Here is a 14,462-nt window from a genome sequence, read left to right on the forward strand (position 1 = left end):
CTTCACTATATAATTGTTATAAATAGTGAATGAAATATATAACAATGCTACGGTGTCGGAGGACAGGTGGAGGGATGAATCAAGGCAACGGATGTTTGACCATCTTGGGTGGGGCGTGCCAGATAGGGCCGTCGACTGCTGACCTCTAGCCGAAGGTGGGAAAAACCGAAGTGGCGAGCTTGGGGCGAAACCGCATAGGGTTTCTAGCCGACGGTGGGAGAGTTGGGGATACCAACGGGACATCTCGATTTGGTGCATGCTAAATTGTGATAGCAGAAGAAATTGGGAGTGAGAGCGATTCCTGACTCGTGGAGAGCAAAATTAACGGAGAAGGGAATGCCGATTTCTTTTTGGAAAAGAAAAGGAACCGTTGGAGGCTAAAATTTCATGAAAACCTAAAATGTTGTGTAAATGTCACAAATAGAAATTTAGCCAAATTTTCAAACTATTTTGTATATAAATTTCTGTCAAAAATTAAGTTAGGGTATACAAACGACAAATCAATATATAGATCCAAACGTAAATAAAGCGTAAATAATGATAGAAGAGGCACTTAGTACTCACACTAAAAAGAGAAAACAGTAGCGGAAAAGGGGATAATTCTATCAGGGCTTCAGTTCCACTCTGTCATGGTTACGAATAAGGCATACTTCATATCCTACGACTTATGGAATATACGAGTATGGTATACCTTCACGTACATGGGTTGTTTCTATATGCGTTGTAGGAATCTGTTACGAATTATGGAAAATATCTCTACGAGTTGGGTGATTTACAAAGTCCTACTCGGAGGTGATATAGTATATATTATATTGTACGTGATCTAATGTCTCCGAGTTTTACTTGGAGATCAAGATGATCCACGGTATAAAAGGGGCCCACCAGGGAGGGGTGCAAGGCATCAAATCCCATCGGCAACACACCCACCATAGTCTACGAAGTTGGAGTTCACAGAGCCAAGTCGCCGGGAGATCTTGTCGAATACATCGACTACGATCTCATTGGTATCATCGAATTCGTATGCTTCCATTGTATTTTGTGGTTTTTCATATTAATCCCATATAAACTGAATTAGAGCTATTACCTGATAAAGGGCTTGAACCAATATAGTTCTTGTCTTCTGTTTGCTTTATGTTGTATCACGTAGACCCTCGTTCCAACGTACCCCAATACCCTAATCATCCGGTCTATGAGTATCACTCGGCGACACATTCTACAAGCAAAATTCAACAAGTCTTGGTTTTTTAACTTCGTATTTAGCACAGAAGCAGTAAACTTCCGAGTACAACCACCATACTTGGTAAGCTACACCAATGACACGAACGTGCAAGAGAGACAAAGAGAGATTTATGACTAATTGCATAAAGACGGTTGTAAATATTTATGGACTAAAACATTAAAATAGTTAATTATTTAAGTCAAGATTAACTGTAGCTATGGCGTGCATGGGAGATAGTTCAGCCAGTGTTTCACTTATTGCGCGGTAATCGCGTGATTACCGTGGTTACCGCGCTTACCGTGGGTACGGTAGGGGAAACCGGCGATATGGTTTGAATGAATTTTGACCAAATTCAAAATTCTGGAAAAAAGTTGAAAAAAAATCATAGATGTAGTTCTTGATTTGTACTTGCCAATGATGAAGAAATTTTTTGAAATAGAGTAAGCTAAATTTAAATTTGAGGGCAAAACCGAAAAACGTTTATAAATTGAAAAAAGGAAGACAATATTGGGCCTTAAGTATCCTACATATTCTTCCAATTATTCTCAAATTAGTAGTTTTCTACACATATTCATCCGTATTTTTTATTTTTTTTCCCTATTTGTTTTACATTTACATGATTTTAGCTACACAGCCCGCGATAACCGCGCGGTAACTGCGGTGAAACCGTGAAACCACCGAGTTTTGAATTCGAATTTTTGGATGTGATTTTTGTGCGATTTTTGGTGCTTACCGCGCGGCTATCACGGTTATCGTGCTACCGTGGGGTGGTGACAACCTCGGCTCAAACGATAAGGTAAACCTTGAGGGCTGAGGAGGAAGACTGCACAGCCGGGTAGGCCCCATGCGACAGAGAGAAGAGGGACAAAAGAGATGCTTTGGTGGACTTTCGCAACAAGGTGGCCAACGCAGCTGCTGGGCCGAGGGGGAATGGAGCAGGCCAGCGGTGAGAGGAAAAGGGGAATGGGCCGGATCTGGCCCAATACTTAGGAAGGGATTTTAATTTCGTTTTTAATTTTTTTTAAAAAAATGCTGAAATGATGTTTCATTTGTTAAAAGTACATCCGATGCTCAAATAATTTTTTTAAAAAATCCTGAAAAATACTTGGACAACGAAAGTATTTAAAAATTCTATGCTCAATTTGATGTTCAAATTTTCATAGATTTTTATTTAAACACTTTCTTTAATTATTAAATAATTTCTAGAAATTCATTTTACACAACAATTTATATTTAGTTGAATTTTAGGGTGTGACACCCGACCCTGCGAAGATGGGGGAGGCAACGAGGCAGCCTAGAGCAGTGTCGAACGGCGATGAACAATGCCCGAAGGTGGTGGAATGGCGGCGGAGCTCTGGTGGCCGGCGGAGAGGGCGCGTAGATGGCTTTCTAGCTTCGGGAGGTTGCGGCCAAGCTAGCCCTCGACGTGGCAGGGCCTATGAAGCAAACGGCGAAGTGCGACGGCGGCTAGGGCGGCGGTGGCACGTGACCGGAGTACAGTGGTGAGCGGCGGGAAGAGAGAGCTGCGCAGAGAGGAGGTTTGGGCATGACGAGTTCGGGTGAGTAAGGAAAACAGATGAGGGGATCACGGGGATGGGTTTATATGCTCGGGAGGCGGTGAGGAGGGCGGGGAAAGGCGGATTTGGGGGGGGGGGAGGGGGAGTGGGGATGGCGGCTTGGGGAAAAAGGCACGAACGAGCGTCAGATTTTTTTTTTCGGGAGAAATGGGCCAGTGGGGCGCGGGAAGGTGGGCAACAACTTAGGGCTATGCACGCGTGGAAAAGTCAGACACAGGTAGGGAGATGTGGGGTGTGGCCGGCGGTTGTTGCTCCACCGGCTAGAGGAAGAAGAAGGGCTCGACAGGTGGGCCCCAGCTATCGGTGGCATGGGGGAGAGCTAGATAGGAGGAAGGCGAAATAGACTTCTAGAGAGAGGGGAGAGGCTAGAGGGTCAGGCCGTGTGGGAGAGAGAGAGATTGGAAGACTGGCCTGAGAGAGGGATTTGGGGACGGTGGGCCGTGAGGGAGGGGAAGCAGACTTGGGCCGAAAATGGCCCTAGAGAAAGGAGGGGATTTTTCAGTTTAAATAATTGATGAAATGAACTTTGTATTATTAAAATTTTTCAGGAAATTTCAAAGAGTATTTTAGGACATGGAGAATATTACAAATTATTCTCAGCCATGACTTTTAAAGGAAATTTTATTTTCCACATTTACTTCACTTGATAAATTGGTTTGAATTTTAATATAATTTCTACAAAGAATTTAACCGAAAGAAAATCAGGACATGACATATGAGGAAAGGAGATCGGAAGAATCGAGAAAGCCAGGGGCTTAGGCAGAGGAATCGATGGTGGATGCTCGTCGACATAGGCCTGCACGGTGGCGTCGTAGCGTGGCCTGTCCCACTTGCGAACACAATCACTAAGTATTGTTGGTCATTGTGAGCTCACCGAGTCAGGGCGAAGGAAGTAGGAAGTGAAGGGCCACGATGGTGCTTGACGAGTAGGAAGAGGAATGTGCCATCGGAGTACGGAGGACTCGCTAGAGCTTTGCCGAAGTTTGTGCAACAAGATGCAACGGACTTTGTTTATATTTTTTTCTTGGTATATATTAAATTTGGGCTAACTGGCCTCCACACATCCCATATAATCTAATCGTGCCAGGCTAACATGACATGACCCGACATCTTATTAAGTTGTGCTTGAGCTCCAGCGGGCCTACACGGCACAACCCGTTCGGTGAGCCGTGCCTAATTACCCAATGCCTAAATATACATATTATTTATCCACCATCTCAACCCTATAATAAAATAAAATAAAAATCCATCGTCCCAAAAATCCAATCTGAAAGGCTACATTTGAAAAATAAGATTAGGACTGATGGGTCTATTTTTCAGATTTCCAGGGTGAGGATGGGATGTGCTCATGTGCATTGAGTTCTAGGCGAAATCACTAAATTACCCTCGCCATTTTGACGCCTCTGTCGTGGGTGAGTGAGTTATCCTGATAGAGGAGGCCTCCTCGTCACTTTGCCCCCTTGCCCACCGCTGCCGCCTCCGGCGATCCCCATCCATCCGGCGAGCGAGCAGGGCGCCGTTGTTCTTCCTGCCACATCCATCCTGGTGAGCACATCCTCCGCCACCGCCGACCCCCAACCATCGCGCGAGCGAGCGAGCGACCGTCGCTCGTCCTGCTGCTTCCGCCACATCGGTGACGCACATCCTCTTTCCCATCTCTCTCTCTCTCTCTCTCTCTCTCCACCCACGCACTCTTTTCTCGAATTTGCGTTAACCCTAGCTTCTGTTCTAGAAATTTGCCTTAACCTTAATACTAATAACAGTTTGATGGTTCCCAAAAAGGTTTCGGGGTTCAACTGAACCCCCCGTCCCATGTTAGATCCGCCACTGCTTGGGTATGCATATATGCTTATTGTTGTATATATAGTTGAAACTTGAATTACCATTATGGTGATATTCAAATCCAACTGAAATAGATTAATTTGAGCGAATTCATTTTTGCTACCGATATGATTCGTATTCAACATACATACTATTCGTACTCGAGTCCCACTAAACTTATGGAAATGGTAATGGTTTGACCATTATATGGATTGAATCTGACTTGGTCACACCCCTAGTTGTGACTTCATTTTGAAGGATTGTGTATTTGTCTGAGAGACCTACATCATGAACATTTTCTCTTATAACGCATAATTAAGCAACAACTAGATGTACAAATATGACCATTTGTATGGAAAGAAAGCCTTTTATCCATACTAAAATTTTGTTATGTCAAATTAGTCTCCTCTATTCATAGTGTTGGGTTTAGTTATTTCCAGTCTTAGTACATTTATCTTGAATGTGGCAATTAACTTCACTTCTGTTTACTGGGTTGCTCATTGTGTGCTTTTGTCAAACTAATTCTTAGGTGGACCGTGGACATGCACACTACAAATGTCAGGGTTTAATCGGATGGGTTCTGATGGCAATTTTGGCAAAGGTGAGCTTTTAGTTGCTTTTTTAACATGAGTGGGTCTCCACATGTATATGGATATGCATCCATATGCGTTGAGATATGAAGCAAACTTTCAAAACTGAAGCCAACATCTCATACTAATTTTTTATATCATTGCACAAATCTTAGTGCACATTGGGTGCATAGGAATAAGGTAGTGCATGGACATCCATATAAAAATATATATATTTGTGGAGTTATATTTACCAATTTTAATTTATATTCTTTTAATGCTTACTAGCAAAGGAAAAAAGTGTAGGCTATCTCTGGGTCTACCATGTTGAACAGATTTGAAATAAGATTTAGTGTTTAGATAAATCGGATAAATACATAAGTGAATGAATGAAAGAAGCATATGCCTTATGGTAGTTTTGATCCGAGTAAGTTATGATCTTTTCTGCTTGTCATACTTGTAGATCTTGACTAGAACAATGTGTCAGTGATGCATTCGCAACAATTAAAGTCACTTCATGTAGGACATCCTTTTAACTGTCACAGTATGAAGGCTGCCACTCAATCACATAGCCATCTAGTGCTATCACTGTTTTGCATGCAAAAAAATATATCGTTTGCTTTTGGTATTTCAGGTCCACGGGAGCTCACTGGTGCTGTTGACTTAATTAGCCGTTACAAGCTCCTGAACCATCATAGTTTCTTTTGCAAGAAACCTTTGCCACTGGCAATTTCCGATACAAATTATCTTCACAATGTTGTGGGAGACACAGAAATACGTAAAGGGGAAGGAATGGAGCTTGATCAACTCTTTCAGGATGCATACCTAAGGGAGAAGACCTCTTACATTCAACCCTTTGACATGGAAACACTTGGACAAGCATTTCAGCTGCGAGAAACAGCACCAATAGATTTGCCTTCTGTAATATCTCTCTCTTAAGAGCATATTTTATTTCTTGCAATTTGCCTTCTGTTAAGAACATTTACTTCGTTTGCTGCAATTACTCTTTCTTCTTATCGCAACGCTGTTGTATTCACCAGGCTGAAAAAGGTACGCCAACTATATCGGGTAAATCAAAGATCAAGTCCAAAGACAAAGTAAAGAAGCATAAAAGGCACAAGGAGAAAGACAAGGACAAGTACAAGGATCAGAAGAAGCACAAACATCGCCATAAAGATCGGAGTAAAGATAAAGAAAAAGAAAAAGAAAAAGAAAAGGAAAAAGAAAAGAAGAAGGATAAGAGTGCGCATCACGATTCAGGAGCTGATCGCTCCAAAAAACATCATGAGAAGGTTGTTCTATCTACCCTGCTTGATGCAAAAGTCAGCCTACCTGATTCACACTTTGTCATGTGCTCTAAAATTTTGATGAATTATTTCAGAAGAGGAAGCAAGAGGGATTGGAAGATTTGGCAAGTGGTCATAACCCCAAGAAAGGTAAGTGAACATTCGTTCAGTAATGTATTACTGCCTGTTGCGCTTATGCTTCGTTAACATTTTTGTCCTTGTTACCCTTGTTGATCTATGACAGTACAAAAGCGCAAAAATCAATGAAATGAGCAATGGGTTTCGTTAGTTCTCATGCAAGATATGACAAGTTTGTTTCTGGTTAGCCTTGTAATGTGACTCCGTGTTGAATGCTGTCAAAGGTAGCTTTGAAGTTCTTGCTTGGCAATATCACTTCCCGAAGGTATATGCTCTTGAACTTCTATTATTTATTTATTTATTTTATTGAGCTATGCATCCTGACTTCCTGAATGACTTGCTAAATTGCTATATATAGTGATGGATGCATAACTTGAATATTTTGTGTTTTTGTTAGATCTTATCAAGTCGTGTGATTAGTCGTAAAGTCGGTCCCACACTACTAGAGGGCCATGACTTGACCAAATAGCAAGTCGTGTGATTAGTCGAGGTTAGTTGTAGATTAGTCGTAAGGTCAGTCTAGGTGGGCGACCTGTTCACAGATAGAGTGTTCATTGTTGGCCCATGGATTTGGCAGGCAGTGAAAACATGGGATGGGCCTAGCTCATTAGGTGAAGGGATACTATAGCAACAAACCTAGCCCCCACTACCCCTGCCAGCATTGAGCAATGAGCAGAGAGGAGCACCCAGGGGTATCTCAAGGCCAGGGGCGAGAGGAGTGCCACCAAATCAACTTCCTCCCCTGCTCTAGCATCTCCTCCAATCAGTGGTGGAGCCAGAAATTTTCTTGAGCCTGGCAAGCCTAACAAGAGATAAAAACTATATCTAGAAAATTGTACCATTTATCATAGACAAAAGTAAAGTTGATTGTTGCCGAGTTACAATTTATCAATGAAATGAAATGTTGGTTGTTTATTGTCAATGAGTTAGGGCTACTATACATGAGGAAAGCAAGATTAGGGATGTGGTACAATTCTTTGCTTGGGCTTTATGTTTAAAGACATGATGGTTTTTCCCTTGCTTTGCTTGTTTGTTGGCTAGTCATCTAATTAACCTTCATTGGAACCAGGAAGCAAGGTAATTAGGTAAACAATTAATGAGTAAATGGTGTTTATGCCGTGGCGCAATGTGTTTTTTGCTGCGTGGAAGTTTATTTGAAACTTTAGCTAATTCTATTGTATTTACTGTGCATATTGGATCATTGTGTTTTGCTGGTAGATTGTATCCTTGATCTAATTATAATGTGCTGGGTGCTGGGGTAGGTTTCTGATCTCAACAGTTGTAGCAGACCAATTAATTGTTCACATGATGACATGATGATCTATTCTCTTGTCCGTAGGAACAAACCAATTTAGTATCTTTTAGGGTTTTAGGTCTTTTAGCTTGTTTCAGTATAGTTTTTCATGTCAACTAGACTTGTCATCAGCTTATCAGGCATTTATTTGTTCAAGTTTCTAGCTAGTTCCATCACCTAATGAAACGAGGATTTTTTTTTTTTGAAAAATAGCTTTAAGCATTCTTCTGCATGCATCAATATAGTTCACTTATACAATGCCATAAAGTGGTGTGAACAGAACAGAATGTGAGTACATGTATTAGATTGTTTCTAGTCAGTCAGTTGTGGCTTATTCTACCCTAATCAAGTAGAATCGGAATATTTTAGTTTATTTCATGCAACCCCCTGTCTGTACTGTCAAATAGAACCGAGATTCATTCCGTGAGTTTCTACAGACTAAAAAAGATCCCCATGACAACATGACAATAATAATTAGAAAATGACAATATGACATTGTACTAACTTAAACTTTTGGAGGGATATTGTTGGGCATTTCGATCCTTTGTTTACACTTTTTTTTTTACAAGAATATCAGTAACACTCATCTTTTAGGCTTTTAAAAGATTTGTTGCAAAGTCCACAACGTCCTTTACCATCTTTCTGCTTGTAAGCTGTTGCAACCACCATCGCTGGAAACAATGCCATCGATTTATGGAAATACATTATAAATTTGTAATTGAGAAAGCACGTTTTTTAGTAGCAGGTACTATCTGCCTACTCATCTAATGCATTCCTGCTTTTTTTCTTAGGTACTATGCAGCTACTTGTAACGGAAATTTTATACCAAGCTGGTGAGAAGCACAAAGATTGCTGTTACGTTGGATTATGATGTACAGCAGTTCTGACGAAACTTAGAACTTATCACACGGAATCGTTGAACTTGTAATTTCAGCTTTATGCTCGCTAGCAATTCTTCAGTATGTCATGTCTTGTATTTTAGATGAAAACCGGGTTCGTTGTCAAGCCGCATTACACGCCCAAATACTACAGAACCCAATAGATACTTGGTATTTATCCACGATCCAGCAAAAACTATGTTGGTGATGAACACAAGGAACTACTACGTTGGTATTTATCCACGATCCAGCAAAAACTATGTTGGTGATGAACACAAGGAACTACTACGTTGTATCTTCTGTATCAGTATTGTTTGACACTTGGCAGCAATATAATTGAAGACTAAAGTCATGGATCAACGTACGGCAGGGAACTGCTTAATTAGCAAAAATCAAAATCATAGCATGAACTGCTTATCCTTGCCACTTCTTCTATTGTTCTAGTTGCTATGTTAGTTGCAATCAGGATGAACTTCTTCTATTGTTACCATGCTTGCGCCAGAAATAGAATTTTTTAGGTGAGCCTTCCATCTGTTAGAAAGCAGAATCATAGGAATTTTGAGGTGTTGGATCCCTGCAGAGAATTTTCTTAAGAGACATTCATCATCTCATCTTAATTCTTGCGGGTATTTTTCTTGTAGAGTTTTATTGCGTTTTTAGCTCCTGCGAGAATGGAGGAATTAAGGGAGCACAGCTTGCGTTTTTAGTTCAAGTACGAATTCAGAGAACATAACAATTCGTTTGTTAAATTTGCTTCACGCCAGAGATATTCCAACAAGGCTGAACATCGTGATAGACTGATAGGTCTTAATTTTCATATAATAATACATTGATAGGTGTTTATAAAGTATCAGTATTGTTTGGGACGAAAAAACAGCAGCAAGAGAGACTCCTACTCCACTATATTAAAATTATATAAAAAATGACAGTATTTATCCAGAAGATTACAAGATCAGAATTTACAAAGGACTTGTACCAATCAAGTCATGTATTTTCTTCACTTGTTCAGTCCACATTGCCACATTAGAGGCAAATAACCAAAGTCTTGCATTGCCATCCTCGAGTCAGCCATGTGCCCATGTCACTAGTTGGCCACTCACCCTCTCAACACCCAGCTAATAAACAACCCTCCCTAATGATGATCGAACACCCCTGCCCTGATTAATTTATAAATGCTACTACCTCCTTCCCTAAATGTTTGACGTCGTTGACTTTTTAAAACATGTTTGACCGTTCGTCTTATTCAAAAACTTATGTGAAATATGTAAAACTATATATATATATATAAATATATTTAACAATAAATCAAATGATAGGAAAAGAATTAATAATTACTTAAATTTTTTGAATTAGATGAACGGTCAAACATATTTTAAAAAGTCAACGGCGTCAAACATTTTGGGATGGAGGGAGTACTAGTTAATTAGACAATCTTGCCTAAGATTCACAGGATTCCACTTAGATATAAGCGATGCTTGCTCTATCCCTGTAGGGCTCTTAGGTGATCCATCATACACCCTCTGCATGGCTTGTCTCCCTACCAAAGCAGCGGGAATATTGGCGTCCATGTCCCTCTCCCTCTCATCCATCTCCAGCTTTTCTTGTCGTTAGATGGAAGCCATTATTATTCCATTTGATTAACACCGTATGCATGATTGGATTAGTTTAACACTGCTACTGATGCTATAGTCTAGCTGCTAGTGTCAAGATTTCATGTGATTTTTTTTAACCTGTTGTTATGATCTATACCTACCTACCTGCAGCTGATCACCATGTAATATGACTACTACTAGCAATTAGCATTCCAAAGTTACTGCGTGATCTGTGCCTGATCTGTTCTTTATGAGTTGTGTCAGTGAAGGTTGTCGGTATCTTTTCTTTGTGGACACAGAGAGAGAGAGAGAGAGAGAGAGAGAGAGAGAGACAATTGGGCTATGTAGAACAGGCAGAAGAACAGTGATCGATGCAGCTCCAGGCATCAGGTTCAGGGCTGTCGATCTGGAGACTCCTGTTCAGAAATCAAGGGCATCTTTTCTCACCTCATCACCTGTGCATTCAGATTGACTCCTGGACTTTCACTTTCAGCAGTGAAGTAGTAATTAAATGATGATAAGCTCATGATGATATTACTTCAGATGACTGTTGTCTTGGCATAGTTAGCTGAATGGTCCCAAACAGTGAGGCTAAACTAGGATCAATACCCGGTTTCAGTAAGTTTTCTATCAGATCTTGACTATACCTGACTGAAAACGGCAAAACGTCCATGGTCACTTACTTCTAAGAAAAGTTTAAGGTTATTCAATCAGCACAGCACATTGATTAGATTTTGTATACATTCAGAAGCTGAGCTGGTTTCTTCTGTTTCAGAGTCCCAACAGAATATTAGAGGGACAGACCAGACAGTGGTCCATTAAGCAGAAGAACAGAGTGCATATAATTCTGCATCTTGAACAACTGAACCATGGGCCCATCAATGCCAACAAATTGTAGTGTCATGAAAATTAGATCATATAATATATATTTATATTCCCTGATTCATTTTCAGTGTGTCTGTTCTATGCTTTGGAGCATGGATCATGTGGAGCTTCTTTTTTCCTTTTCTAGCCTTGGCATATATTAAAATCACCCCAAATTAGTTTCCTTTTTCTATGAAAGCAGTCAAAAAAGAAAGGCAGATCCAAAGTTTTGATATGCACCACTAGGATCCATTGACAGCTAGAACTACAAACTTTTGTCAAATAACAAAGGAGACGGAGGGAGATAAAGAGTTACAATATGTTCATGCGTGTCACACTAGATCGATGAGTAGTAGTAGATCATATCTTTAGCTCGAAGCAACTCTTAACAAAAACAAAATCAAATCATCTTAGTTGTTGCATTGCCATTACTTTGGTGTACTTTTGGTTGGGTTTCAGGCAGACAAATTGTAGTCATGGAGTGTACTGATTGCTGCTAAATTATTATTCAGTCCTCCTCTGATGGTGTAGGACTCTGTGTAGGCTTGTAGGGAAGTATTAGTACAAGTCGGGAGTAGTCCAATTGGGGCTGCCTAGAAACGGTTGGTGAAGTGATCTGTTGATGATATATAAATATGCATGGTTCCCCATACATTGATAGTTGTTAGTACTCCTATTTAGAAGCTAGTAGTAATAACAACTCTAATCACTTCACATCACACTTGTTTTCTCAGTGGAAAACATACAAAAAAGTTGGCAACTTTGCCTTCAACACACTTTATATAGTCCCCTCTCTCTCCTTTCTTCCCAAAGAGTACAGGAGACATTCAAATGCTCATCTTGGAACAGTAAACACCAAATAATTGAGATTAGACTTTCACAACTCTCCATCAACCAGTAGGCAGGATATATGTACTATATAGATATGCATCATCATCAATCTTTGAGGACAGAAAGGGAACCTGATTTAGATCAACGTTTGCACTGGTCTCTTGACTAATATAATTATGTAAGCATGTTGTTGCAAGATGCATTCGTTTCAGCAGTGGCTGCATGCATGGTGCAGGGGTGGCTGCAAGGTTCAAGTTGGGCGGCAGATGTTTGCAATTTGATGGTGGCACATAGTCATTATTCAGATAAGATTCAGTGAGCACGGGAATGTGCCGATCGCTTAGTTGGTCGGTCAGAAGAACAAAAGATGAGGTAAACGTGATAGGGACCCTACATGGCCATGCACTACTTGGGTGGTATATATCGTAGGACGTAGTGTGAACAAAACCAAGGATCTTTTAGACATCAATCATGTTCAGGATTTGTCTCTTCGCGTTTCACTGACCTTATAGGCCGACCCAGGGCTCATGTCATACACATATATATAGAAGACTTTTCGCTCGAGAAAGATTACAATTTTGGGATGATGAACATTTACAATTAGGATCCACACGTGGATCCGAAATTTTAAAAGTAAAAACGTATAAAAGGTCAGTCCACCTTATTTTAGAACCAGTTCTCAGATTTTGTAAACTATAAAATTAGGCCCATTACCACCCCTTTCGGCAGGACGTTTCACCGGCTAAAAGTTTTAAATATATGTGCATTTAGAAAAATGTTTGTTCGAATTCGTAAAAATCTATTGAAATTCCAAAATTTTCCGTTCAAAACCTTCTGAGTTGATATGAATTTACTTGATCATGTTCTTTTCCGCATACCGAAATGTATAGCGCAGTTCACAATTAGGGGCGAGATCCTCGTCATTCACACACTAGGACCCGTTTTACATGACATGTTTTCTATATATTCATATGCTCAAATAATCCCGCGTTTCAAATAATCCCTTAGTAGATTTTAGATTAAGATACAAACACTAGTGACACCCGTTAATTTTCCTCTACATCTGTGAGCCTCAATTTATGTAGGAAATACCCGTCCCGTTTTCACCCCCTTGCTCACGGGACCACGGCGGCGGCACCGCACGGCTCCAAATCAAGCTTTGCGTTGAGACTGAGAGAGCGCGTGGTCAGGCAGCGCGGGGCAGACAGGCGGAACCGATGCGGTGTGCCCCCCGCCCGCCTCTGCCGCGCCTCTCCCCGGCAGCAGCACCCCGCACCCCCCGGTCACCCACGCCTCCCTCCCCCCTCCTCGCCACTCATCCTCTTTCATCATCTGGCCTTCGATCGTCTCGCTAGCTAAGCTTTATTCCCCGCGCGCTGTTGCCGGATTCCCCTGGTTCTCTCGTCCTCTACGACGTGAATGGATCGGTGGATCGGTGGATGGGACGTACTGCCCCCGGATTTGACCTGTCTCTCTCTCTGCAACTCGTACGTCGTCTCTGGCATATGTCCCCCGTTCCCGTGCCTGCCCCTGTGCCTGCCTACGTTTTTTTCTCGATCGGCGAATCTGATCGATCTCGCTTTGCTTCTCTCTGCACGTAATCCTCGTTCCTACCCCCCATCGATCGGTGGTGTTCTCTGCATGAGGGTTTGCAATTTCAAAACATGGGTTTTTGCCGGTGGGGACAGAAAGAACCGAAATCACAGAAATTTCGATAATTTCAGAATTTTTTTTGCCCTTTTTTTAATATTAACGTATTGTGACTGAATTTGAACAAATATTTAAAAAAACAAAAAAATTCAGAATAATTTGTGCTTGTCGGTAGGGGCCGAAATTACCAAAATTTCGAAAATTTCAAACCATGCTCTGCATACATGCATGCGTGCATCGCTGCAACTGCCGCATATACAATGTGTGATCTTGTTTTCTCGTCTTCTTCTCAAGTGGATGTCCACTCGTTTATCTACAAGACTATAAACCATTCAAATAGTGATGAGAATTTCTTTTAAAAAATTTGGAAACATACATATAACATATGCATATGCCACTTCATAAATTTTATATCTAAACTCAACTGACAAATTAAGATATGAAAAAGACAAGTTCACCTATATTTATTTTTTTCTATGTATAGGTCGAATTTGAACTTAATTTTTGGTGGAGTGCTAGATGTCACCGTCCTCAACATTGTCAGTTTTTTATATAACTATTTACATATTGAATTTGAAAAAAAAAGTACACGGGAGAAAATCTTCTCGAGAGATTATCGTAAAAAGATGGTATTTTTTTAAAGTGGGTGGCTCTGTTCAGAGTGAATTTGGATCCTATATATGCCTTATTCACTGTCTGGTTGTTCTGACTTACTGTGTTTCTGACGATCACAAGATCAAAAG

At 40.7% G+C, this 14,462-nt stretch overlaps 1 protein-coding gene across 2 annotated transcripts; it reads left to right on the plus strand.

The window, feature by feature from the left end:
* Positions 1-4,204: 4,204 nt before the first annotated feature.
* On the plus strand, positions 4,205-9,142 carry LOC4333548 (mediator of RNA polymerase II transcription subunit 19a). 2 transcript variants are annotated; one of them, XM_015777634.2, is made up of 7 exons: positions 4,205-4,631; positions 5,147-5,218; positions 5,821-6,107; positions 6,227-6,478; positions 6,568-6,622; positions 6,717-6,875; positions 8,696-9,142. In XM_015777634.2, the coding sequence occupies exons 2-6, from the start codon at positions 5,173-5,175 to the stop codon at positions 6,737-6,739; spliced, it is 663 nt and encodes a 220-aa protein (XP_015633120.1). In that variant the 5' UTR covers positions 4,205-4,631; positions 5,147-5,172; the 3' UTR covers positions 6,740-6,875; positions 8,696-9,142. The 2 variants fall into 2 exon arrangements, with proteins under 2 accessions (XP_015633120.1, XP_015633118.1); XM_015777632.3 differs by having other exon boundaries at positions 4,205-4,429.
* Positions 9,143-14,462: the final 5,320 nt, after the last annotated feature.

Source organism: Oryza sativa, chromosome 3 (genome assembly GCF_034140825.1).
Source record: "Oryza sativa Japonica Group chromosome 3, ASM3414082v1".
Classification (NCBI taxonomy): Eukaryota; Viridiplantae; Streptophyta; class Magnoliopsida; order Poales; family Poaceae; genus Oryza; species Oryza sativa.

Coding starts and splice junctions, on each gene's coding strand:
- LOC4333548 (XM_015777634.2), top strand. CDS start 5,173: ATGTCAGGGTTTAATCGGATGGGTTCTGATGGCAATTTTGGCAAAG. Junction 6,108..6,226: donor CACCAATAGATTTGCCTTCT/GTAATATCTCTC, acceptor TGTATTCACCAG/GCTGAAAAAGGTACGCCAAC. Junction 6,623..6,716: donor TGGTCATAACCCCAAGAAAG/GTAAGTGAACAT, acceptor GATCTATGACAG/TACAAAAGCGCAAAAATCAA.